The sequence below is a fragment of the Thermobia domestica genome, chromosome 2, assembly GCF_964235325.1.
Source record: "Thermobia domestica chromosome 2, izTheDome1.hap1.1, whole genome shotgun sequence".
In the NCBI taxonomy this organism is placed as follows: Eukaryota; Metazoa; Arthropoda; class Insecta; order Zygentoma; family Lepismatidae; genus Thermobia; species Thermobia domestica.
Window position 1 is genome coordinate 165,525,266 of NC_137455.1, and position 24,823 is coordinate 165,550,088.

At 36.1% G+C, this 24,823-nt stretch overlaps 1 protein-coding gene across 2 annotated transcripts in view; it reads right to left on the minus strand.

Annotated features, from left to right (window-relative positions):
• The window catches only part of LOC145679766 (uncharacterized), a 59,749-nt gene that overhangs the window by 9,340 nt on the left and 25,586 nt on the right, over positions 1-24,823 (minus strand). Inside the window, exons 2-3 of one of the 2 annotated variants that reach the window (XM_081750321.1) lie at positions 10,541-10,741; positions 9,396-9,482 (exon numbers count right to left, since the gene is read on the minus strand). In XM_081750321.1, coding sequence (XP_081606447.1) covers positions 9,396-9,482; positions 10,541-10,741 — 288 coding nt within the window. The remainder of the gene's footprint in view (positions 1-9,395; positions 9,483-10,540; positions 10,742-24,823) is intronic. The other variant, XM_081750322.1, reaches the window with a different exon arrangement.

The following is a 24,823-nucleotide window of genomic DNA, read 5'->3' on the forward strand; positions in this document are numbered from 1 at the left end:
ACCCAAATTTCGAAACTCCAGGACGATTTGACCGTGTCAACTTTGTTTTATGGGCGAAGAACGTAAGTGCTGTTTTACGTTTGCTTATGTTTATCGCCCATTTAAAAAAATATCACGGTCAATCGTCCTGGGGTTTCGAAATTTGGATTCTGGGTACCAAAATATTTTGAATCCATACCCTGGGGTCTGGTGCACAGAACTTTTATTCTTTTTGTGTAGCTGTGTTATTATTATTATTATTATTATTATTATTATTATTATTATTATTATTATTATTATTATTATTATTATTATTATTATTATTATTATTATTATTTTCCATGCGTACATTTTCTCGAAAATATCCTCCCCCTAAGAGATGATCAAAAATTCATTCCTGAATAGTACTCAGCTTCTTTTCCTACTAATGACTATTTAGGAGTTTTTCCTTAGCTGAATCTCGTTATATTGTGTCTCCACTGTACGTAGAATAGGATTCGATTGCCAGTGTAAGCTTTCAACTTCCGAAGTTAAGTCAACATCGTGAAAGAAATGGAGGACTATCCGAATAAAGTGGTAGCGATCTCTGGCCAAGAAAGACGAAAGGATTGTTTGATGTCATTGCACTGATCACGATCTTTTAGGTTGTGAATGTTTACCAGCTGGCATGTCCAGGCCCCTATGGGCTGTATTGCTGAGTTTAGATTTTAGACTAATAAACAGCTGTCTTTAGAAAATGACCTTGTAACACAAATATGATAGTCATGAGTTCCGAACCATAGTGTCAAGTGGTATAAATCTCACTTGGGTGGTAAAATTTGTTATTAGACATTCGTGGAAATCAACTGCTCTGTTAAAATATTTCAGTTTTCTAACATTGTTATGCCTAATTATTATTAAGCATTAATAATTAATTATTATTAAGAAGAAGCTGAAAATCGAGAAACATGGAAGAAATATTTCAAGGTCCAAACTGAAAATTAAGAAGAAACGAAAAAAATCTCATCAGTCCCAGGACCGGCCAAAAGGCAGAATACTTAATAATAATAATAATAATAATAATAATAAGAATTTTAAAATTTCGTTCTTGATTATAAGAATACATTATACATTATAAAAGTCGTATACAAAGAAATGTATACATCCTAGAAATAGTATATACATATCAACGAAATACCTTACTACTGTCAAACAACATTTGTACTGTGTATACATTTATATTAATTCTATAGACTGTCACGTCTTTTAATCACGTGGCTCCCCAGCTTGGCTCACAACGATGAGCAAACGCCAATGATTTGAGTATTCTAGTAGGGAATCGAACCTAGAATCACGCGAACAGGAGTCAAAAGTTCTAACCACAAGACTATGGAACCCCTTAGTATGACGTTATGCTTGAAATTCAAATGATTCTACCAAAAACAATTATCAACGAAATAGTTTATTACATCTCTAACACATTACATTTATACTATGCATACATCTATATTAATTACATTATGAAAAGGAGTAGAATGACTATATGCCTGAAATTAAAATGATCCTACAAAAAGCGTATTTTTCAACGAAATACCTTCCTATTGTCATGTATACGGGTAATTTTATTCGTGGGTGGAAGGAGGAGTCGCCCGAAGTAAGGAAGAAATACAATACTCTCCTATCTGATAATTGAAATCATGAATAAATTTTATTATTATTATTCTTTCTCTATATGTTCATTTTCGAGTTAATCATTCCATATCGGACTCCCGAAGAAAAAAAAAAACTATCGAAACAACTTATTGACCGTGCTGATAGCGACTACTCCCCGTCACGACACCGTTTTTCAGTTTTGTTAGTGTTAGGAAAAAGAAGAGTGAGAAAGAAGAGTAGCAGAGGGAGGCAGAGAAGAAAAGAAAAAGAGAAAGAATGAAGAAAGATAAAGGATTGGAGGAGAAAGGATTACTGGATAATTCAGGAAATATAGTAATGAACTTGAATGGTTATTAACGAAGGATCAATTCCGAAGTGATCCGGAAATAGACACATGTCCATAAATACGAGCCTGATCTGGGTCCAGGCGACTGCACAAGAGGGAGTTGCCCAAACCCAGCCCAAGCCAGGTGAAAATGGAATTTAATTGGTTGTAAGATAATCCTGAATGGTAAATATTAACTATCCAGTCTCTGAACTCCATACTCTGAGATCGACCACACATATGAATTAGCTTGGCGAGACTTCTTTTTTGGAAGGAGAGAGTACCAAATTCTTTTCCTCTTTGATTCCTTCATTTTGTCACACTTCTTGCAACACAGATATTATAGCACAACGACAGTAGAATTTCCAGTAAGTGCACTTTGCAGTTCGTTTCAAGACTATTCTAAAACTCAAGGGTCACAAAATCACCCTCCCCTCTTTCCCTTTTCGAAGGGATCTTTCGGGGGGAAAGGTGAAAAATGTGGAAACAATTGGATACAATTACTAAGAACATTTTCCTTCTTCCTTCACAAGTCTCTTGTTTATGGTCATTTCGTCTTGTGTGATAAGGCGGACTTCAGAACATAAAATTGCAACGCTCCAGATTCCCTACCCAAATTGTCACGCGGTTCGTATGTCAGTCTTCGAGTTTCTTCAAAGAATGTTACATTATCTGCTATGAGATCTGCATACGATCTCCATTGTATAACTGCTATCTCGATAGAGGCAGTGGACAAAACTGAGGACAAAGCTGCCCAAAACAAGTTTTTGACAAAAAAAAAAAAAAAAAAGTAAGAAACAGAGACAACATTTGTTTTTAGCCAGAAGCGCTCATAAATCACTACCACGTGACGCGAAGACTATTAGGGCTAGAGGTTCAGCAGAGAGCTCTCAATTCCTGGAGAAATTCTATCCTCTACGTTGCCAAGTGTAAACGGAAGTATACATTATAATTAATCTAAATTGATCTGGGGCATTAAATCAAAAACAGAAACCATGAACATATAGGTATTGCTGTTGGAAAATATCATGGAAAATTTTGAGACGGTAAGTGCAATATCTTGTTAAATATTCACATAGAAATATCTACGTGTTATCTTATAGGGATCCTGAAACATTTGCAAGTGGGTAGACATCCCCTTAAAGTGCACTACCACTTTGCAAAAAAATTCCCCGAAGTTTATTTACCAAAGTCTGCCTTCTCCTTGTTAGATCAAACAAACAGTGTTAAAGTAATAACTTTCCAACCTTGTAATACAAGTCAAAGTATAATGTGTGTGTAGCTGCTAAACAAGGTACAAAACAAAGTACGTTCTCACGATATGAACAACACAGTAATGTTCAAATGACGAAGTGAATAGTATCTATAAACGTTACGCAGTACATTCTTAAGATGGTAAATAATGAAGCAATTCACCAAGTTGAAGCCTGGATTCACATGGATAAGTGTCTGGAAAGCAGCAAATTGGATGTAAACCAAAGCAACAGTATTTTTTTCATAAGTTGGTATCTTGTAATGTAAATGTCCTTTTTCTAAAGAAAGATGTTTCAATGGAATTTATTTAATGAGATCGTAGTCGGTAATGCACTTGACATCGCATATATTTGACATCGCATTAAAACCCTCATTTGATGGTTTGAGTACAAAACTTCGTGGCCGAAACCTTGCCACCTAAAATCTCGCCCGGACAAAACCTCGCCGTCCAAAATCTCGTGAAACAGAATCTTGCCTGACCAGAACCTTACGGGACATATCTCACCTAGGAAAGAAGTCCATTAGTAGAAAGCCTTGCAACGATTTCTGCAGTGAGTTCTCGTATATGGCTATATGTATATTTAAAAAGTAATACATAATTAGATTACAAGTGAAATACGCATAGTCGTAAGAAAAAAAATAGTCATTCATTAAACTTCTGTTTTTTCTTCCTAAGACTGACCTGTGGTATTTAAACGGTATTTATTTTATTTTATTTTATTTTAATGTCCGATGAGTTAGAAATGTGATTGTGTATAATTCGGGAACTTAGAGCCTGCACAACGTTATATTTCACACTCTAATAATCGGATAAGGTCTATACCTATGCCAAGCTTAATCCCGATCGAATGAGTTAGATGTTTTTCTTTTCTTTTAATATATGACGCAAACATTGACCGCCCACAACTCGGAAACCATAAGCGTGCACAACATAATATTTTATACTCTTCTATAGCATCATATCAACTTTGATCCATATCGGATGTGTTTGGCTGAAATTGTATGACATAGTGCATTGTGTCCTTGCTTTCTCAGGAAAAAATGAAATGAAGGGCGAAAATAAATACGATGGATAAGATTTTCTTCAATTGGGTTTATTTTATGATCACATACATCCGATTTGAACCTGTCGAACTTTTTATTCTTCCATTGTCTAAAGTTAGCATTTCTGGGCCCATGTTACTTAGATCCATCTTCTTTTTCTCCCTATTATTATTGTTAAACGTATTTGGACCACAGAAACTCATTAAGTAAATTGTTATGACAAGATTTTATCCCGCGAAGTTTTGGGTAATGAGGTTTTGACCACGCAAGATTCTGACTAGGCGAGGTTTTGGCCTCGCGAGAGTTTGTCAACAAGGTTTCAGCTGCGAGATTTTGTCCATGTAACATGTTATCACATCTGATAGCTGTATGGTAGCACTGGAACCTTCAGAGAATTTTAGTATATTGAAGTCTTTTGTTAGATTTTCTTCCTGAACTTCATTCTATTGTCCAGTTCATAATTTCAGAAGGAGACATTTGTATGCTTTCCCTTAACACAAATGGAATGAAGTATTCCGTAATGCCTTGGTTAGCTCTCCAGGTGTAATACGAACAGTTTTCTTTTTAATTGAATGAATATTGAGCCTTTGATAGATACATTCGGAAGATTACGGCGAACAGAATATGTCTAAACGTAGCAGTGCTGCAAACTTTAATACTAACCCTGGGAGAGACACATTGCTTCGACCTTTATTCTTGATCGAAATATTCTGTACAAAATTACTGAAATATAATAATACTGTTTCGTCAGTCAGCATATTTTGTACTTAAAAATGGGATAGTTTTTTTCAGACTTCTTTAAACTGACAAGGCTGTAGCAGTTTTCAGTGAAACTGTTACTTATATAATACTTTTGTAAAGTCATTATTTTGAAAATATTCGTTTGATGTGTGCATTTGGTGATATGTCACATATGTATAACGTTTATACTGTTCTTCAATAATGTTTTTCACGAGTAATAAAACCAATCACAAGAAAGGAAGTGGATGGGTTAATATTCGAACCCTTATCTGCGACGTGAAAGTTTAGCACACTAACCACAGTATTACGCTGAGAACTAGTAAACAGTAACAGAATTCATACTAGCGGTTTTTACCCACTCTCTCTTCCTGGCCTTATATTTTGATGATTATTTTCTTTAATCGACTGTGATTTGCTTTAGTTTGCAAGCTTGAATTTTTTTTTAAAAACAAAATTGTTGGAAGATAATTTTATATCCTGGCAATGCTGTTGAATCAAGCTCGGGAGACACAACTAGTAAACCAAAAAATTGAATCATATTATAATTAAATTGAGACTCTTCGAAAGTCAGGAGAAAAAATATGAAAAGGCTTAAGGAAAAATTACCTAGTTTCATAGTTTCTTTGGGTTACAATATGACGTCAAATTACTTCTTATAAACTAGAGAGTACATATGCAAAAATCATAAGATTAACATCAATACAAGAGTACAAACTACTGGATTAGTATCATGCCAAATTATAAATGCCAAAAATACTCGAATGTGCTAGTCGGTAGTTCAACTTATTTACACACCCTTGGAATGAAACTAAACCTCTACTTTACCTCCTGACTTAACGACTACATAGGCTATACTTATCAGTTTAATGGAAACCCCTGGAGTTGGAAACATGTCAAATGTCTGAGTTTGCAACGGTAAGGCTGAGACCGAAGCGCTGGGTTGTTAGTGGTTTTATTATGAAAAACTCCGTACTACATGAGGAGCGTAGAACGACAATGTACAATGAACTGAACAGATAATATTGTTACATGGGCATCTCTCATGTAACAATATTATGTAACAATGGGCATCTCTCATTTCCAAAGAAGACAAATTGTTGGCGCTCGGTTATATGATGTGTCTGACAAAACTGGCAAATGTGTTGAGTGTATCGCAAGCACTGATGTAGTGCTAGAATTTTTTATACGTATGCGTTCGACAGTTTTCAAAAAGTATAGTGTATACCCAGGAGCGCATCCAGGATATGATCAAGGGAGAGGCTAAACCATATTTTGCCGTTTTATCCAGTGAAAAGCAGGATTGAAGCCCATTTTATCCAGTGTATACCTGAGCGTCAAGGGGGGATATATCCTCTCTTGGATCCGCCACTGTGTATACCCATAGTCACATATGCTTGTTCCTTCGTAAGTTTAAGGTGACTATACGGTGGACTATAAAAATATTAGGTGGGTATATGTTATATATTCTCGCATTCGTCCCATTATATCCCTTGTCACAATGGCTGCCCAAGGTGATGATAACCTACAAATCAAAACTCTCTGAAAAACAACACTGACGAAGAGGAACAGGGATCGGAAAAAAATCAGTTGCGAGTCCAGCTGAGCATTAAAGCATTATCACTCAGAAGTCAGAACCGTTGTGTGACTGCAATACAAGCGACGGAGAAAATCAAGCAGAACCCCTCACAGCTTGTGTTGACAATGACAATCCATCACGAGTTACCGTACATGACATTGACATACAGGGTCAGATTGCACGGGCGATTCTTCTGGTAAAGGACCACCAACACACCAATGGTATCGTGAACATGCAACATGGATCGCTGATGATTGGAAACGTGTCATCGGATGAATCATCGCTCACCTTATTCCAAATTACGGGCATGGCAATATTTATGTGTGGTGGACATCCAAAGAAACGTATGATTCGTATTGTCTTCGCTCAACCATGAAATATGGCGGCGTCTCTGGGATGGTATGGACCGCAATATCTGGGTTTTTAGGGATGCGCACGAGACGAGTCGAGACAGAATTTTCCTGACAAAATTCGAGTCGAGACACAGATCTTCCAATAGAGACATATATATTTTTCGAGTCGAGACATCGCTTTTACAACACATTTTCGAGACGAGACAGTCTTAAATCTTGTCTCGTGCGCATCCCTACGGGTTTTCATTGGATCCTGTGCTGATGCTTACCGGTGAACATTTTAGGGAACCCATGTGCATCCTATCGTCCAAATATCGTTTCCGGGCAATGTTGCCATATTCCAGGTTGATCATTTGCTCATTACCACAGCTGGAGCTCTTGTGGCGTGGTTTGAGAAACGAGATGAGGTTGAACATCTCTCTTAGACTGACCTGAACATAATTGAACATCTGTGGCCCTTTTTGGAGACATCAATCAGGGGTGAAACGATTTCAGCCTCCATCATCTCTCATGGAACTGAGCGATGCACTGCACGCGGAATGGTACAATATTCCACTTGCTCACACCGATTGAAATCCATCGTCAGCTGTATCATTGCAAAAATGTCAATGCTAACCCCATGAGCCGTTTTGTGTTCTGGAGTCGGTTTATTCGGCACTCATCTGGTACACAACTTCTTGAACAGGCACTCCGTGACAATGGTGTGCAATAAGGAGTGTAAATCTGCGGGAACTAACCGCTGAGTTCCGTTATTGTGAAGCGATGATTCTGCACGATGCGATCCTGAAAAAGGTCCACAACAGGCACGTAGCCAAGGGGGCGGTCCGGAGGGTCCGGACATTGCCTCCTTCGAGACCAGAAATGAAAAAAATAAGAAAGGATGAAACAAAATGAAATGAGAAAAGTAAGGATCAGCGTTAAAAATAAACTACAGAAATTCCCTGACTCTTTCTATGAGGAGATTTGTATTACTTGCAATACAGGTGGCGAAGTGAGCGAGTTATCCTGGAAGAGTCAGGGAATTTAAAATTTCTAGAAAAGTTACGGATTTTTCAGAATTTCTAGTCAGGGAGATTTCAAGCTTCGGTAAGCATAGTGTCGTTCTGCAACAGTGCGGACATTTTTAATATAATTTTTCGTCATTGCATCCTTGCAGTATCAAACATGTTATTTCAAAAACAATTTTCTACTGCTCCTTTAACCTGTCATTTGGAACAGACAGTAGTTGACGGAATAATAAAAACAAAAATTTATGTGGAAAGAAAGTTGTGTTAACATTTGATTCAACAGAGAAAGAAACGCAGATATTGTAAAATATTTTACAAGACATTATTGAGTATGTACTTTTTATAATAGTGAATGTGTACTTTTTATAATAGTTGAGGTCATAATGAAAGGAAAATTGTTATATTTGAATAAACAGAGGAAGGACGTAAATATTGTATAATCTTTTTCAATACTTTTTTATTATTTTACTCGAGATTTCTTCATAGTTTGTTATTGAAATACTTACCAACATATCCTTATTTTATTGTCCTAACAAACCAATATAAGTTGATAGTAAAGTAGTTTAGATTAATCGAGCTCCTGGGCCTTCAGAATTACATGTCACGCCCCCCCCCTTCCCGTTACGAAATCCTGGCTAAACGAACCAATATATATTCCAGTAAAATAGTTTAGAATGATCGAGCCCCTGGTATGATGACCACAGTATTTCATGTCACGCCCCCCCCCCCCGCCTTCACGAAATCCTGGCTACGTGCCTGTCCACAAGGTCTTCTTCCACAAGGTTGGCCTAACTGTGCTCTTCATCATGTACATTTTGGCATCCTGCTGCATATTGTCTACACCAGCAACGCACCATCTGCTTGTTTATGACGTTAGGCCCATAGACCTGGCACAACTGGCGATGGATTTCAATCGTGGTATGCCATGTGCATTCAAATTTCAGAAACTTTATCACTGTCCGCACTTCTCTTCCTGTCATTATATTTTGCGGCGGGAGCTGGAATAGAAACGTCCATCTTCAACCACTGGCACGATGCTACTGAGACACTGAGAGCACTAGGGAAGTTCCGCTGGCGCATGCGCTATGCTAAGACATTACTCTTTCACGTACACGCAGTTGCTTCGCGCAACATACAGTTTCTTAGTTATAAAACGCGTTGAAACGTTACTTTCTGGACCGCCTCGTATGTTTGGGAAGCAGAATTGTCCATAAAAAGGTAGAAGTTGACCGAGAACAAAATTATGGAGACCCAGGGTTAAAGAAATCTAGATTAATTATTTTTAGGTTGGAGTTGCAAAAGGCTCAGATCAGAAAGACTTCCCATGTTGATTAGAATGCTGAATGTGAACTGGTGAAAAGTTTTAATTGAGAGATCGCACATTTTGAATAAGCGGCAAAGTTGAGAAAAGGAAATACGGTATTAGAACCCTGCATAATATCATTTAAGAAAAATGGCCAATCTGCATTTCTCGTTTAGCTTACCAATGAAACTCGTATTTGTCTGAGGATTGTTGTTCACTGTTACATAAACATTAATGATATTTGCAGAGCGCTCGAACTGCATACCAACTGTAAAAGAACAAAAAAATACAATATAAATTTATTCATGTAAAATTTCTAATTTCTCGTTAAAAGTAATTTACGGTACTTGCAACTTCATCATGTTTGAAGGTTTTTGAGAAGAAAGTTATAATCTGTGGTTATTTCTTTTCTGTCTGAAAATTTCAGATTGTTATACATACATAAAGTACAGGTTTATTACAAATGATTGATCCAATTTCATAAATTCTCTGTAGCTTTATTATTAGACATATTGCCACAGAACTTTGCAGATGTATTAAAAAACTCAAAAAGTATTATTGTGTTGCAGGTTTGCTTCTGATTTCTGCCACGAGAGCGCAGCAGTGAGAATTTATTCAAGATGGCGACAGACGTAGAGAAAGCTTAGGATGGCTCGAATTTCATTTAGATCAGTTTCTCCTAACAGTGCAGCGACACTTCCAAATGAAGGTTAACAAAGATCTACTAACTGTCAAGTCCATTGACATACAAAAAATCGCATGGAGTTTGGTCTGGAGAGTGTGAAGGCCATGACGAATTGTTGATCATCAACCCTGCAACGAGCGTTTCTTCAATCACTGTAGGCCGATCATTTGATTTACCCTTACAGAGGTAATCTAAAGCTCTAAACTGTGCATACCATCACCGAATAGACTTGGCAGCTGGTGGATCTTTGTTAAACTTGGTTCCGAATTGTCGCTGCATTGTTAGGAAAGACTAAGGTGAATGAAACTCGAATACAACCTAAGCTTTCTCTGCGCCTGCCGCCATCTTAAATAAATGCTCACTGCTGCGCTCTTGTGACAGAAATGAGAAGCAAACCTGCAACACAATAAAACTTTTTGAGTTTTTCAATACATCTGCAAAGTTCTGTGGCAATACGTCTAATAATAAAGCTACAGAGAGTTTATGAAATTGGGTCAATCATTTGTCATAACCCTGTATATTCATAAAGTAATTTCGGATTTAAGTCTAGTATCAGTCATTTGTATTAGCCTACACAAAATTCTGAAATAGAAAACAAATAAAGGATATACTATATAATATGTAAAATGTTTTGTAGTTACTTGTCTCCGTGAAGTTTACTGGTATTATAGTGCATGTGCAAACAAATCTTTCACAGGAACAAGGCGTAGTTGAATTCGCTACAATTCTTTCGAACGAGAAAACGGCTGGAATATTTCTCTGATGTCGATGTTGCTTTGTTTCCGTTAGCTTATATTTCCTTCCAGATTCACTGTTTATATCGATTCCGTTGCTGAAAGTTCCTGGAAACAAATTATTATTATTATTATTATTATTATTATTATTATTATTATTATTATTATTATTATTATTATTATTATTATTATTACACTTGCATGTACTACAGGGATTAGCGCGCTTTCCTTTAAGGGGGAAGGCTTGATTAATTACAAGTGAAAGCACAGATTTTGGCTGAGATCATATGGAAGTTAACGACCTACCTCATATAAGACTGTGGCTTAAGAAAATTAAAATTAAGGACATTTAGAGCATGTCAATTGGCTGCGATAATTTTTCATGGGCTGACAATAAAAAAGAACTATCATTACTTTCATTAACTCTAAGAGGCATGATTTGTCAATATTTTCTTACACATTTTAGACTTTCCTAAAATCTCGAGGTTTGTGTAACAGAGTTAATTATAATTAAAAATAAATAATGATTCTTCCTTTCTTTGTTTTTCATTCTTCACAATTCTAGTATCTCGTCAAACTCATTAAAGACACAAAAGTTACAAGTTTTAGTCGCTAAAATAACACATGTAAAATAATAAAAATAAAAATAATAAAAATAAAAAAAACAAACAAAAAAGCACCATATATGCCAAAAACATTTTAGTGGTATATCCTGATTCAGTGGGCTATTTTATCATATCTTTCAATCTTCAATAAAAGAGCTAAAAGTCTTCTCTGTGCTCATCCAACCGAGAAATGTCTTTGGAAGTAATCAGATAAGAAATTTTGCAGTTGTCTACACAACCGTGGACCCAGCACCTCTCGTTATTTTTCGATCAGCGTTTTTCTTCCGAGATCACTATAAACATTCTCCAAGGAAGTGACTCTTTGCCACGCTTTAAAAATAACAGGTAAAACTAACTAGTCCATTTTTAAAATACTGATTCTATTTCATTGGTAGTGAGGTGTATGAAGGCACAATTATATCTCGAAAATTGAATTATAAATTAGATATTTAAAACAACAACAGCAACAAAAAAATGCGCAGTGAGATTTATATACAATTCGTTTATATGAGTTCTTTTTTAATCTTAAAAAGACAAGCAACAGAAGCTCTAGTTGCTATTTCGATTCAAATTGTCAAATATATATGATAAATAAATATTCCTTCTTTGATATGCGAGACGGAACATAAATGGAATCTGAACCACTACTCAAGTTTGTATTTCCTGGGTTAACATTTTTCTGTAATTATATCCGTAGGATTTGGTGCGTACATAAATAATCATTCAAAATCAAATTATCGTAACGTGAAACAAATGCATCAATAATGATGTGTCCATTAACTCTACAATCAATTAATAAATTAAATATTATATGAGTACGTGGCAGATTTTTCTCACTACTGTTTCTCGATTCCAAGAGATGGCTTAGGGGAGCTGTTACATAACTTCCGTTTGAATATACGTATATACTTTTAATTTTCATTATTGAAATGGAAGTGTAGAGATCAGATTTAAATACAACACCTATAAAACACGAACTTAAAGAATAAGAGTGTAAATACATTGTTCAAATGGAAATGTAGAACAGATTAAATAAAACTAGCAAACTTGCACGTCCTAAGCAAGCGCCGGACACTATTGTTGTCTGAATGATTGAATATGATACAATATTAAAAATATTTATAGCTGTCATGTATTTATTTTTATATATTAATCTCACCTTCACTTCTCCCTCCCCTAGGTTCTATCGTCAAAGTGATAATATTAAAAAAAAAAAAAAAAAAAACTTCCCAGGCTTGAACGTCATCTATGTTGAAAATTTGATCGAGATCAGTCAGATAGTTCAAGAGTTATTAAATTATATATATATATATATATATATATATATATATATATATATATATATATATATATATATATATATATACAGTGGCGAAGGGTGATAGTTTCAAGAGGGTAGGCCCAAGGTTCTATTACTTCTACTACTGCTACTACTACTACTACTACTACTACTACTACTACTACTACTACTACTACTAATAATAATAATAATAATAATAATAATAATAATAATAATAAAGTGAAACAGATTAAACAAATATTTTACTACAGAAACACAAAAAAACAAATTCACATAAATTTAACGTAATTGTAGTCCATCGACAGCACTTATTCGATCCGGATCTCAATTTTCATAATGAAATTCATGTATGTGACTCATAGCTTATCTTAATTCGCTGTAATGCAGCTTGTTTTAATTGGGCGTGATCGGGTGGGGAAGGTGAATTATCACATTATTTGCGCGTTACAAGAAACATATGGGTCCTTATTCAGAGTCGTTCTGACACGCGATTAATGCCATAGTAAAGAGCTCCGCTAACATATGTTTCCTGCAGTAGTCAGGCTTTTAGTATGACGCAAATCATTCCTCTAAACTATCCTGCATAAGGCCCATGTTGTTTAGTCTATGACTGAAACAAACCCTGCTTGTAAAATTTCGTCGTTAATTATATTCTTCAAAACACATGACAAGCATTCAATCAAGTCATTTTGTGTCACTTAATTCCCCTTCAAAAGCAGAATCATACTTAAATATTTTTTCATACCTTGCTCTTTATAGGTCCACAACCCCAAATATTTTTGTACCAATGTATGCTGAAATCACTTGCCCTCTGTTTGTTTTATTATCAAAACAGGCATTAGTCTTCGTTCCTTAATAAAGGCGGATTTTCATGCCCGCGTTAGAACGGAAGCATCACATGTAGCGTATTCACCGTAAATTATTTTCGTTTTCATACATCCGTGCGTGTATTGCGCCAAATTACTACTCCCTAGCTAATGCGCATGCGTAAAATAGAAAGTTTGCGACTTCCGCCATGTTAGTCAGTGAATACAATAGTGTACGCGCGCTACTTCCGTCAGAATTGAACAAATTTCTACTCTGACGCGAGTGTAGCGCGCCATCTCCGATGCGTGATTTCATTGGCTGTTTAGCACAATCGCTCGCAACTCACGGAGGTAAAGGACACATGAAAATCCGCCTTAACACATGAATGTTCAAAGACCACTGATATAGAAGATTCTTTAATAGGAATTATATTATGTTCATATTCTCCACTTACTGACATTTTCTCTCATTCACTTTTGCGAATGTAAGAAAAAATGTCACTCTCAATATCTCGAAAACGCACACTCTCTACTCAATTCTAATGAACTCAACGAGTCTGATTTCGTACAGGCTTGCGCCAACGTAACGGAATAAAGAGGCATTAGTTTGCGATAATAGGCGTAGCACCTTTAGAATAGCTTGCTCCAGCTTTTGCGTTTCGTTAGAGTCCGCAAAATTAAGCAAATTTGGTACAGAATGGGGCCCTACATTCCCTTGCTCTTTATTTGTTTGACATATCGAATCGAAATCGAAGGTCTCGAGAGAAACGCTTTATGTAGAAACGAAAGTCGATAAGCGCTGAGGCTGGTCTCTTTCGCAGGTTATTACCAACACATTTTCTCGCGGGATTTTCTGAGTAGCTTCGTGGTAGTTATACTGCTGCCTGAGACACTGCTCGGTGAGCCTCCTAGCAGTGATGCTAACCACGAATCCTTTATCAAACAATATTTTTTTTCAACTTAGAAAACTATCATACATTCTGTACAAAGGAAATGGATTAATTATAAACTATAATTTTCTGAAAATAAATGGGTAGGCCGGGCCTCAGGGTCTCTTACGACCCTTCGCCACTGTATATATATATATATACCCTCCCCTTCTCCTATCCTAAATTCTACCGTAAAAAGAATTGATAAAAATTACCCCAGATCCAAACCTCATGTATTTTAATATTTTGATTAAGATTGGTTCAGTGGTTTAAGCGTGAAGTCACAAAGACAGTCACTGTTATTATTTTTTTTTTTTACATATATGCTCCCTTCCCCCTACATTATGCCATCAAAGTGAAATGATGACAACATCCCAGGTCCGAACCTTATCTATGTTGAAAGTTTGATCGAAATCGGTCGGGTGGTTCAAGAGTTATTAAGTTTTATTCATTTTCATATATTTACTCTCCTCCCCTCACCTAAGTTCTGCCATCAAAATGAAGTAATAAAAAATCGCAAAAGCAACGTAAAAATTTCAATAATCGTATTTATCTCGGGAAACTGCTCCACTGCAACTAAGAACTCTTTATATCTACATTTTTTCAGTATGGGAATACATTAAAACACTTTTTGAATACTTCTGAACACTTAATACTGAGTAAATTTTTAAATACTAGGGAATATATCTCTATTATAATTTTTCTTTGCATTTATTCTTGTTATACAAGCAAGACAAAAGTCTATCTTTCTGTTGAAAATTATTTTACACTACGATAAATAAAACAATATTTACTACAGATGATGTTGAGAAATATATTTATCTATCGGTTCCAAAAGTGTTCTTTATGTGTAAATTGCCCATTTTCCGGAAAGACTTCCCAATATGATTACAGATTCTCGACAAATCATTCAGACACAATGTATTTACATAGTACCTACAATATATTTAAACAATATAGTATCTACAATCAAAAATATTGGACAGTACGCTATTCTGTTCAATCACGCTTTCAGTTATAAAGATTCAAACAAATTGCACACTTGATTTCTGCCGTAAACTATAAACTCCATCAGTGGTGGCTCTTAAGTCACTTCACCAAACATTTCTAAAAAGACCAACTAATCTAGACTTAATTTCTGCAGTAAACTATAAACTCCGTCAATGGTGGGTCTTAAGGGAGGTCACCAACCATTTTTTTCTAAAAAGATTAACACTACCAAGATATTTTCCGTGTAAATAAGACACTACTTTGTTAAAAAAAAGTGTCGTTGTAAAGTTTTAGATCACCACATATTCCTAGTTATAATAATAGTTTCATCCTTCAGTCCTTTCTTGGTTAAGTTGTCCACAAACGCCGCAAACATGTACTGTTCAAACAATACAAAGTTTGGACTGCCTATGAAATGAAACAAGACTAAAACGTAGTCTTCAAACACCGGTTTGCTGCTTAAGTTCACCATGAGACGAGACGCGACGAAAGTAAAACAGTGTTCAAACAAGAATTTAATTAATCGTAAAACAATTCAGGGGTACTAGCACCCTCACCTAAAGGGGCGCTAGCACCCTCAACTAATCTTTTTTCAAAAGCAAATATCTCGCTTGTTCGTGGGGCGACCGTTCAAGGATTTTTTTCCAGGTTTGAGAAGCACGGAGGGCGCTATGGCTCATGCTTAGTTTTCCCCGGTTTAAAACATATTGGCTCAGTGGTAGTTTTCTCCGGTATTGGTGGAAATTCTTGGTTCGTTTCTACACCATGTTAATTATTTTCATAAGAAAGACAATATGTATCAATTTTCTAGGGAGGGTTCCCCTTCGATCCTTATGCAAATCAATTACAAGTTGCATTCTCATGATAAAAACAAGTGTTTTGAATAAATTGTGATGGGCAGACACCGTGCGCGTGAGTTTTCTAGGGTGTCCCCTCCACTCTCAATACAAATATACCAAATCAATAATAATAATATTTAAACTTACTTGAATATGATATCTTCTTTTGACAACACACAAAAATATCCGAAAAAGAAACACAGACAAAAATATGCAGAATTAAACACGTTAAAGAAAAACAGAACTTAACCACATCACAACAGTAAACTATCTTTACAAATGATTATGTACTGCATTTATATATATTATATTTTTTATTTATTTAATAACATAAGAGGGAGTGGGATAGAGGAAAAATAAGGTAAATGAATTTTCCTTTGTAATACTGCTTGGGTTCAGTCTACAAAAGAGGAAAAGAAAGGAATATTTCGCTTGCAGGCATCTTCTCAGATCAAAGAATACATTTCTTTCTTTTCTATAGAGGTAAATGGTTAATAAATTTCTTCAGAGTAATAACGGTTATCAGAGAATTTCATACTATGTCTAAAGTTTAGAGATCGTCAGTATCTCTACATTCATAACGGCTTTCCTCTCTTACAAGGCGTCTGATTGCTGTATTTTAATAACATACGGCGCGTTACCAGACAGTCAAACTAAGTAGAAAGAACTAAAAAATTCGTTAAGCTGGGCTCAACCAACAATTTTCATAGAAATGTGATTTTAATGATACATACATTTAAACGAAGGAATGAAACCCGATGCCAGCTTTATACAATTAAAATATATGGCCATCATTTCAACAACCGTTTCAATAACTTGTATTTTTGCCGAAAAAAACACCATCCATTTTGTCTCTAAATACACAGAAACCTATAAACCAATCAAGAAGGGTTAATGTTGTCTGCAAGACCAGTTATGAACGCCAGACATCCGAAAACAAATACAAGAACCCAAGCGTTTATCCATCAGGTTATTGGCATTCAATCGAGGGGGTAAGCGGTGAAAGTAGCCTATGCAGGCTGTTCGTCACCCAACGTAAAAGAAAGGAGGGAAGGGAGAGAGGACCTGGGACCAGACAGCAGAAGTGGTCAAAGAGTTGGGGAAAAAAAAGAAGCAATCATTCTTTCGTCACAAGAAATGTGTGCTTATTCAGTGGTAAAGAACAATATGGCTTGTCAATCATTGCGGAGGAAAGGAGTGTTCACTTGTTCAAACAAGAAACGCTGAACATTAATGGAGCAAAAGGAAGGGAGAAAAAGAAATCTTCCATTCACTCAAAACTAAAGGAAATGATTGACAGCTAACTATCTCCCCTGGTTAAACAGTAAAAGGTGTGTTTAAAAGAATTTCGGTTATCAATCAAATCGCAAGGATGTTTGTGTAGCGGAGTAAGTGGAAGACTTAGAATCGTCTCATTTCAAATGGGAGGTACAAGGCTAGAAAACGCGTAAATCTCCGTATCTTTGGTTGGAGCGGGGGACTTTCTCATTTCAGAAGCAAGCTAGAACGAAAACGGACTGCACTTCGCAAGGAAAAATAAATGAAAAATAAATAAATATATATTCATTCCCTTTCCTTCCCGTTCCTTATTTTCAAATTTACTGTAGCCCATCTTAAGACTTTACATAGTAAAACAAGCCACCATTAAAAACCATTGCTAAACATTGGAAATTCATTGTTAATGCAGGAGCTTGAAGGGTAATATTTCAGGGAGTCCTTCAATGGTATAATCATATTCATTATTTTTAATTTAATCATAATTTTCTAGTGCACACAATGTGTTCGATTAGTTACGAGCTTTAAAAGTAAGATCATAATTAAATTAATGGGAAAAAAGCTTGTGGGAGCTAGGATCGCGTTTTAAACCATATACTGAAGTTCTAATAATCTGAAACATATTTTTAATATTAATTTGATTATAATTTTTAAAATTTCGATTAACGAATCGTGTAGGATCATGTTTCAATAAGAAAAGAGGTCATTCCACTTTCCCAAACCATCTCATCCCCTTTTATTGCCCAGGTAATAAATCTACCTCCCCTAGGGACCTACCCAGGGCTGGGGTGGCCCCTCTGACAATGATGTACACAGACTACCAGCTGTAGTGGACCCCCGCGGTTCTATTGTCGTGTACAAGATGCGACAGGTTTACTAGATAAGCAAGATTGTACTCCGACAAGAGTTTGAGGTTTTTTGTTATGTATTAGTATAGGCTACAATCTTTTTTAAAAAATAAAAAAAAAACATGTATTTCTCAAACTTAAGTCGGAACAATTGCTCCCCTTCCCTTTCCAAATGACGGCCCTGTATTAGAAAACCATTACTCGTTATATTTCGCCGTTTATTATCTATGGTGATTAAATTTTAAACCGGAAGAATTAGAAAAATATTAAACACTTCCGTTTTTGTAAAGTGTTACGAGTGCAAATGGATGATTCCTCGAAATGCTGAACCTATTAAGAAAAGCCGTTTGTCCAAATGGAACTATAGAATTTATTTATATGTATATCAGTACTATGAAATTGTTGTTTTAATCACTCTCGGTTTGAATAGAGGGTTAACGGAGTAGATGGCATGTGTTGTCGGGACGTTTAATCGATTCCTGAAAATCGCTTCTCTTGTCGTTTAATGGAAATCAACGTTGAAACCAGTAGTACTACTAAATTTCAACTACGTTCGGTTTTAGTAGAATGATAAGAGTAGAGATGATATATTTTCTCGAGAATCTGATTTAATTCTAAAAATACAACTTGTCGCTATATATTATAGTTTTTGTTCTATACCGATCAACGTAAAGCCCTAACTTGAACGGTTATACATTTCTACACATGTATAAACTATTTCCAATAATCAGCAACAAGAAATTCAAAGCAAGAAAACTTATTTGATACACATACTAGACAAGTTTAACTGGAACAGCAGTGAATTTTGGAGATTCATACATAATTGTACCTTCATACACCTCGTACCTGTGAAACGGAAACAGTATTTTAAAAATGGAATAGGTAGTTATTTCCTGTTATGTTTAAAGCGTGGCAAAGAATCACTTCGTTGGAGAATGTTTATACTGATCTTGGAAGAAAAACGCTGAACGAAAGATAACGAGAGGTGCTGAGTCCACGGCTGTGTGGACACCTGCAAAATTTCTTATTTGATATCTTCCAACGACATTTCTCGGTTGGATGAGCACAGGGAAGACTTTTTGCTCTCTTATTCAAGATTGAAAGATATGATAAAATGTAACCCACTGAATCAGGCTATACCCCATTTTAGTAAGTTCTAAGTCTAAAATTTCGAGTCATGCTCATATCCATAAAACGTTCAATGTAAATATAACAAATTTCAACTATCCCTACCTAGTGAGTGTAAGTTTAAAATTATAGTTACGTCAATCTTCAAAATAAACTACTCTGTACTTCTTTAAATTTTACAATATCGAATCTTACCCGTAACAATCAGTAACATTATTAATAAAACCGAATATTTAATAATTTAAATAAAAATAATTAAATGTATCTGTATCTAAAAAACTATGAATACATTAAAATATCAAATAAATACTTTCGACAAAGTGGATACTGTCAAATATCTAGGATCAAGTTAACAGATTTAAACCATATCGACGTAGAAATTAAATGTACCCTCAAAGCAGGAAATTCGTGTTATGATTCAGGTCAAACTATTTTATTTTCGAGAATTTTATCAAAGAATTGAAGCTGAAACTGCACAAAGCGATAATTGAAGGCTTCGGTACAAGAAGAGGACAGCTCCAATTTTACCCTTGATTCAAGACTGAAGCAAAACATTGTTAAAAATCAATTTATTTTACTTTAGCCTACAAACGTTTTGTACAGAAAGGTATTATTACAGGCGAAAAACATTTCTTTACAAAAAGTTTGAAGGCGAAAGTAACAATATATTGATTTGTAACAATATTTTGCTTGAGTCCTGAACCAAATGTAAAATTGGAGTTGTCCCCTTCTTGCACCAAAATCTTCGATTATGTCCGTTGTACTGTATAGTTACGAAACAGTAAGGTTGCTTGTTTGAGGGAGAACACCGAAGAAGGAATGGGGAATGGCGGAAACTTCATAACGAGGAAGTACAATTTACACAATTTACCTATATTGTTAGTCATACAGTGTAGGGGACTTAGCCAGAATAGAAGGAACGCTTTCAAAATTTTAATTAGGATTTCAATTGAAGAAAAAAATGTAAGGCCTAGAAGCAGATTGAAGGACAATATTAAGATAAATCTTGCAGAAATAGGAATACAAAGTAGAAACTGGATTCAGTTGGCTAACGACAGAAGTCAATGGAGAGTCTTTTGTGAATGCCACATTGAACCTTCGGATTCCATAGACCATAGAGTTAGTTGGTTTATATCTGTAGCTAATAAATTCTACTCATCTAAACTTTACCACTCTATAATATCTTTAACTAGCATCAATTACCCGCTTCGCTGGATTAAATTAAGAAAAAATAGTAATATGTTTCGTTAGTCAGTCACTTTTTACTGTTACTAAAGCGCTTCTTGATATTGGTCATTTTCGATGGTTTTTATATATCCCCTCTCCTCCCCATGTTGCCTGCCACGGCATCGAAAGTGTCATTGTTCATCTCAGGCATCCCGAAAAGTGATATTCGACACTGATATTGGTAATTTTGATTATATATATATATATATATATATATATATATATATATATATATATATATATATATATATATATATATCCCCTCCCACAATTTTTGTGGGGCTCAATTTAGATTTAAATGACATCAGAATTGTCATTGTTCATCTCAGCGACCTCAAAAACTATAGACTCGACACTAATATCAGTCATTTTCGATCATTTGTAAATGTCTTTCCCCTCCTTTAAGTTACATAGTCAAAGTGATATGACAAAAATCATCTTATATTCGAACTTAATCTAGGTTGAAAATTTGGTCGCTATCTGTCCGGTGGTTAAAGAGTTATTAAGTTTTATTTATTTTTATATATCTCCCCCTCCTACCTCCTCCCCTAAGTTCTATCGTCAAAGTGAATAAATAAATACCATCCGAGGCCCGAACCTCATCTATGTTGAAAATTTGATCGAGATCTGTCAAGTGGTTCAAGAGTGAAGTCACAAAGACAGTCATTTTTATTTTTACTTTTTTTTTACATATATCTCCCCCTACCCTTCCCCTTCATTGCATTGTAAAAATGAAATGAAGAAAGCATCCCAGGCCCAAACCTCATCTATGTTGAAAATTTGATTGAGATCGATCGGGTGGTTCAAAAGTAATTAATTCACGAACATAGTCACTTGTATTTTTATATTTATTGAATTTTGTATATCTCCCCCTCCATTCCCTTCCCTACGTTGCTCCGTCAAAGTGAAATGAAGAAAACATCCCAGGCTCGAACCGTATCTACATTGAAAATTTGATCAAGATCTGTTGGGTGGTTCAAGATTTATTAAGTTTTATTTATTTTTATAGATTTCTCCCCTCCCATCCCCCTCCTCTAAGTTCTACAGTTAAATGATACGATAAGAACCACGTCATATCTGAACCTCATCTATGTTGAAAATTTGGTTAAGATCGGTCGGGTGGTTTAAACGTGATGAAGTCACAAACAAGGTCCAGTCACTTTTATTTTTACTTTTTTTTGACATATATCTCCCCCTACCCTTCCCCTTCGTTGCATTGTAAAAATGAAATGAAGAAAACATCCCAGGCCCAAACCTCATCTATGTTGAAAATTTGATTGAGATCGATCGGGTGGTTCAAAAGTAATTAATTCACGAACATAGTCACTTGTATTTTTATATTTATTGAATTTTGTATATCTCCCCCTCCATTCCCTTCCCTACGTTGCTCCGTCAAAGTGAAATGAAGAAAACATCCCAGGCTCGAACCGTATCTACATTGAAAATTTGATCAAGATCGGTCGGGTGGTTCAGGAGTTATTAAGTTTTATTTTTTCTATGTCCCCCTCCTCCCCTTCCCCTAAGTTGTACCGTCAAAGTAAATAGCTAAAAGCACTTCCAGGCCAGAACCGCATCTACGTCAAAAATTTGATCGTGATCGGTCGGGCGGTTCAAGAGATTAAGAGTCACAAACACAGTCATTTTCAATTTTATAATATACAAGGTCTGTATGATAAGTAATGAGACTCGCCGCGCCGCGGCGCGCGTGTCGCTGGAGCGGGTTTGTCGGTGATGGAGGATGTAGGGGGGGGGGGTCCGAGCAAAGCAACGCACCGCGCGTCAGTTGGCTCCGAGCCTTAGTGGAGCGCGGACAAGCCTTGGACAAAGCCCTTGTGAACATTCTTGTCACGGCGGAAAATCAACAAACATGGAGGGTTCCATCGAACAGCGTTATGCGATCAAATTTTGCGTTCGCCTGGGGAAAACGGCTACTCAGACGCTTTCTCTCATCACGGAGGCCTACAAAGAGGAAGCCCTATCCAAAGCCCAGGTGTTTCGTTGGCACAGTGCGTTCCGGAACGGCCGGGAAAGCGTTGAGGATCTGGAGAGGGCTGGACGCCCGACAACAGTGACTACGGACGAAACTGTGGCAAAAGTGAGGGATCTCCTGAACTCAGACCGTCGATTATCGTTGAGATTGATTGCTGATGAACTCGATATGAACCACACAACAGTGCACAAGATTGTGACGGAACAATTGGGAATGAGAAAAATCTGTGCGAAACTGGTGCCGCGAGTGTTGACTGACGAACAAAAGCAACGACGTGTTGATTGTTGTCAGGAACTGTTGAACCTCATGAACAGTGACCCTAACTTTGAAGATGACGTCATAACAGGTGACGAGTCGTGGGTGTTCCAGTACGACCCTGAAACGAAACGTCAAAGCGCGGAGTGGCACACTCCTGCGTCCCCGCGCCCCAAGAAGGCCAGAATGTCGAAGTCAAAGGTGAAAACAATGTTGATTGTTTTTTTTGACAATGTGGGGGTGGTCCACAAGGAGTTTGTACCCCAAGGACAAGCCGTCAACGCCGCCTTCTACAAACAAGTCCTTGAGAGACTGCACAGGAGCGTCAAGCGGAAAAGACCGGCGATCGCTAGCCGGTGGAAGTTGCATCACGACAATGCCCCTGCCCACACCGCCTTCTTAGTGACCTCCTTTTTGACCCGGATTGGGGTGGAAGTCCTTCCACAACCACCCTACAGCCCAGATGTGAGCCCGGCCGACTTCTTCCTCTTCCCGAAGCTGAAGCCACGCTTGAAAGGAACCCGTTTTGCAGACGTCACAGCCATCCAAGCAGTCGTGACCACATTTCTAAAGGACATGCCGGCTGCTGACTTCCAGGGGGCGTTTGCAGCGTGGAAACATCGATTGCAGAAGTGCATCGACGCAAGAGGAGAGTACTTCGAAAGCTTTTTAAGTCCCTGTACAGATCAGATCAATAAAACAATGTTTCCAGACCTGGTCTCATTACTTATCATACAAACCCTGTAGATTTAATTTAACTTAATTTATAGTTTTAGATCATACAATTCTAAATATGAACATGTCCAATTTCTTTCTTTTACTGCCCTTATAAGAGTACCATTTTTGAGATGCATTAATTTAGTTCATAATTGTTGATACTTCTAACTATTTCATACGTTATTAATTTAAATTTTTATTCAAAATTTATTGACATTAGATCAACACATGTTTACAAGCATATCATGGACCTTCTCTAGGACCTTGATATTAAAAGTCGACGTTTTATCTACAAAACAAGTTTATTTGGTTTCTTTAATTCCAAGTATAAGAGAAAAAGGAAGAAACAGGTCAGCCATAGGAGCTCGATATTGATATTATGTGTTAAAGGTAATGAATCTCGGTATGATGTCCCTGTCAGATCTTTTTTAAAAAATAAAGTTAATTTTTTATTACATAATTTTGTCAAACAATGCACAAGGTGCCAAGACTTGGATAAAAATATAAAATAGCTGTCGTCAGCGGGCGGCGGAAATTTTGTCACCGGAAACTTCGTCACCGGTAAATTCGTCACGGTAATTTCGTCACCGGTAATTTTGTCACCAAAATATTACCATATAGGTAATTTTGTCACCGAAAATTTTGTCACGACAATTTCATCACCGCCGCCTTTTAAAACATAATACAAGTACAGTAAATGAACTCGAAAAAGATTTTGAAATTGCTTTCTTTAATCTTCAACTGAGGCAACGCAAAACTATGCAGCAAAAACGAATTATTATTATTATTATTATTATTATTATTATTATTATTATTATTATTATTATTATTATTATTAAATAAAGTGTTACATATTTTAGATATTGTATTTGAGACAAGACAAAAGTTTCCAGTAATTCTATCACCGAAATATTATCATATAGGAAATTTTGTCACGGTTAGTTTTTCACCTTTAGTGAACTAAATAGAGGCAAAGCAAATGACCAAAACACTTTGGATTTTCCTCCACGTTAATTGAGTCATGTGAAAAGAGTGACCTTTTGTAGGAGCTATTGAAAGAAGAATATTGTATTTCAACTGTGAGTAAACATTGGCAAATTGTTATTGGATATATGTGAAGAAAACAAATTTATATAAAGGAAGAAAAACGTATATTTCTGGAAGTTTCCTTTAAATATAGCCTTATGGAGCTACTGAGAAGTGAAACATGGATGGTGGGTGGAAATTTTACAATGGCTTCTAAAAAAAATGTTATTTGAGGTGAGACATCTTTTACTAGGT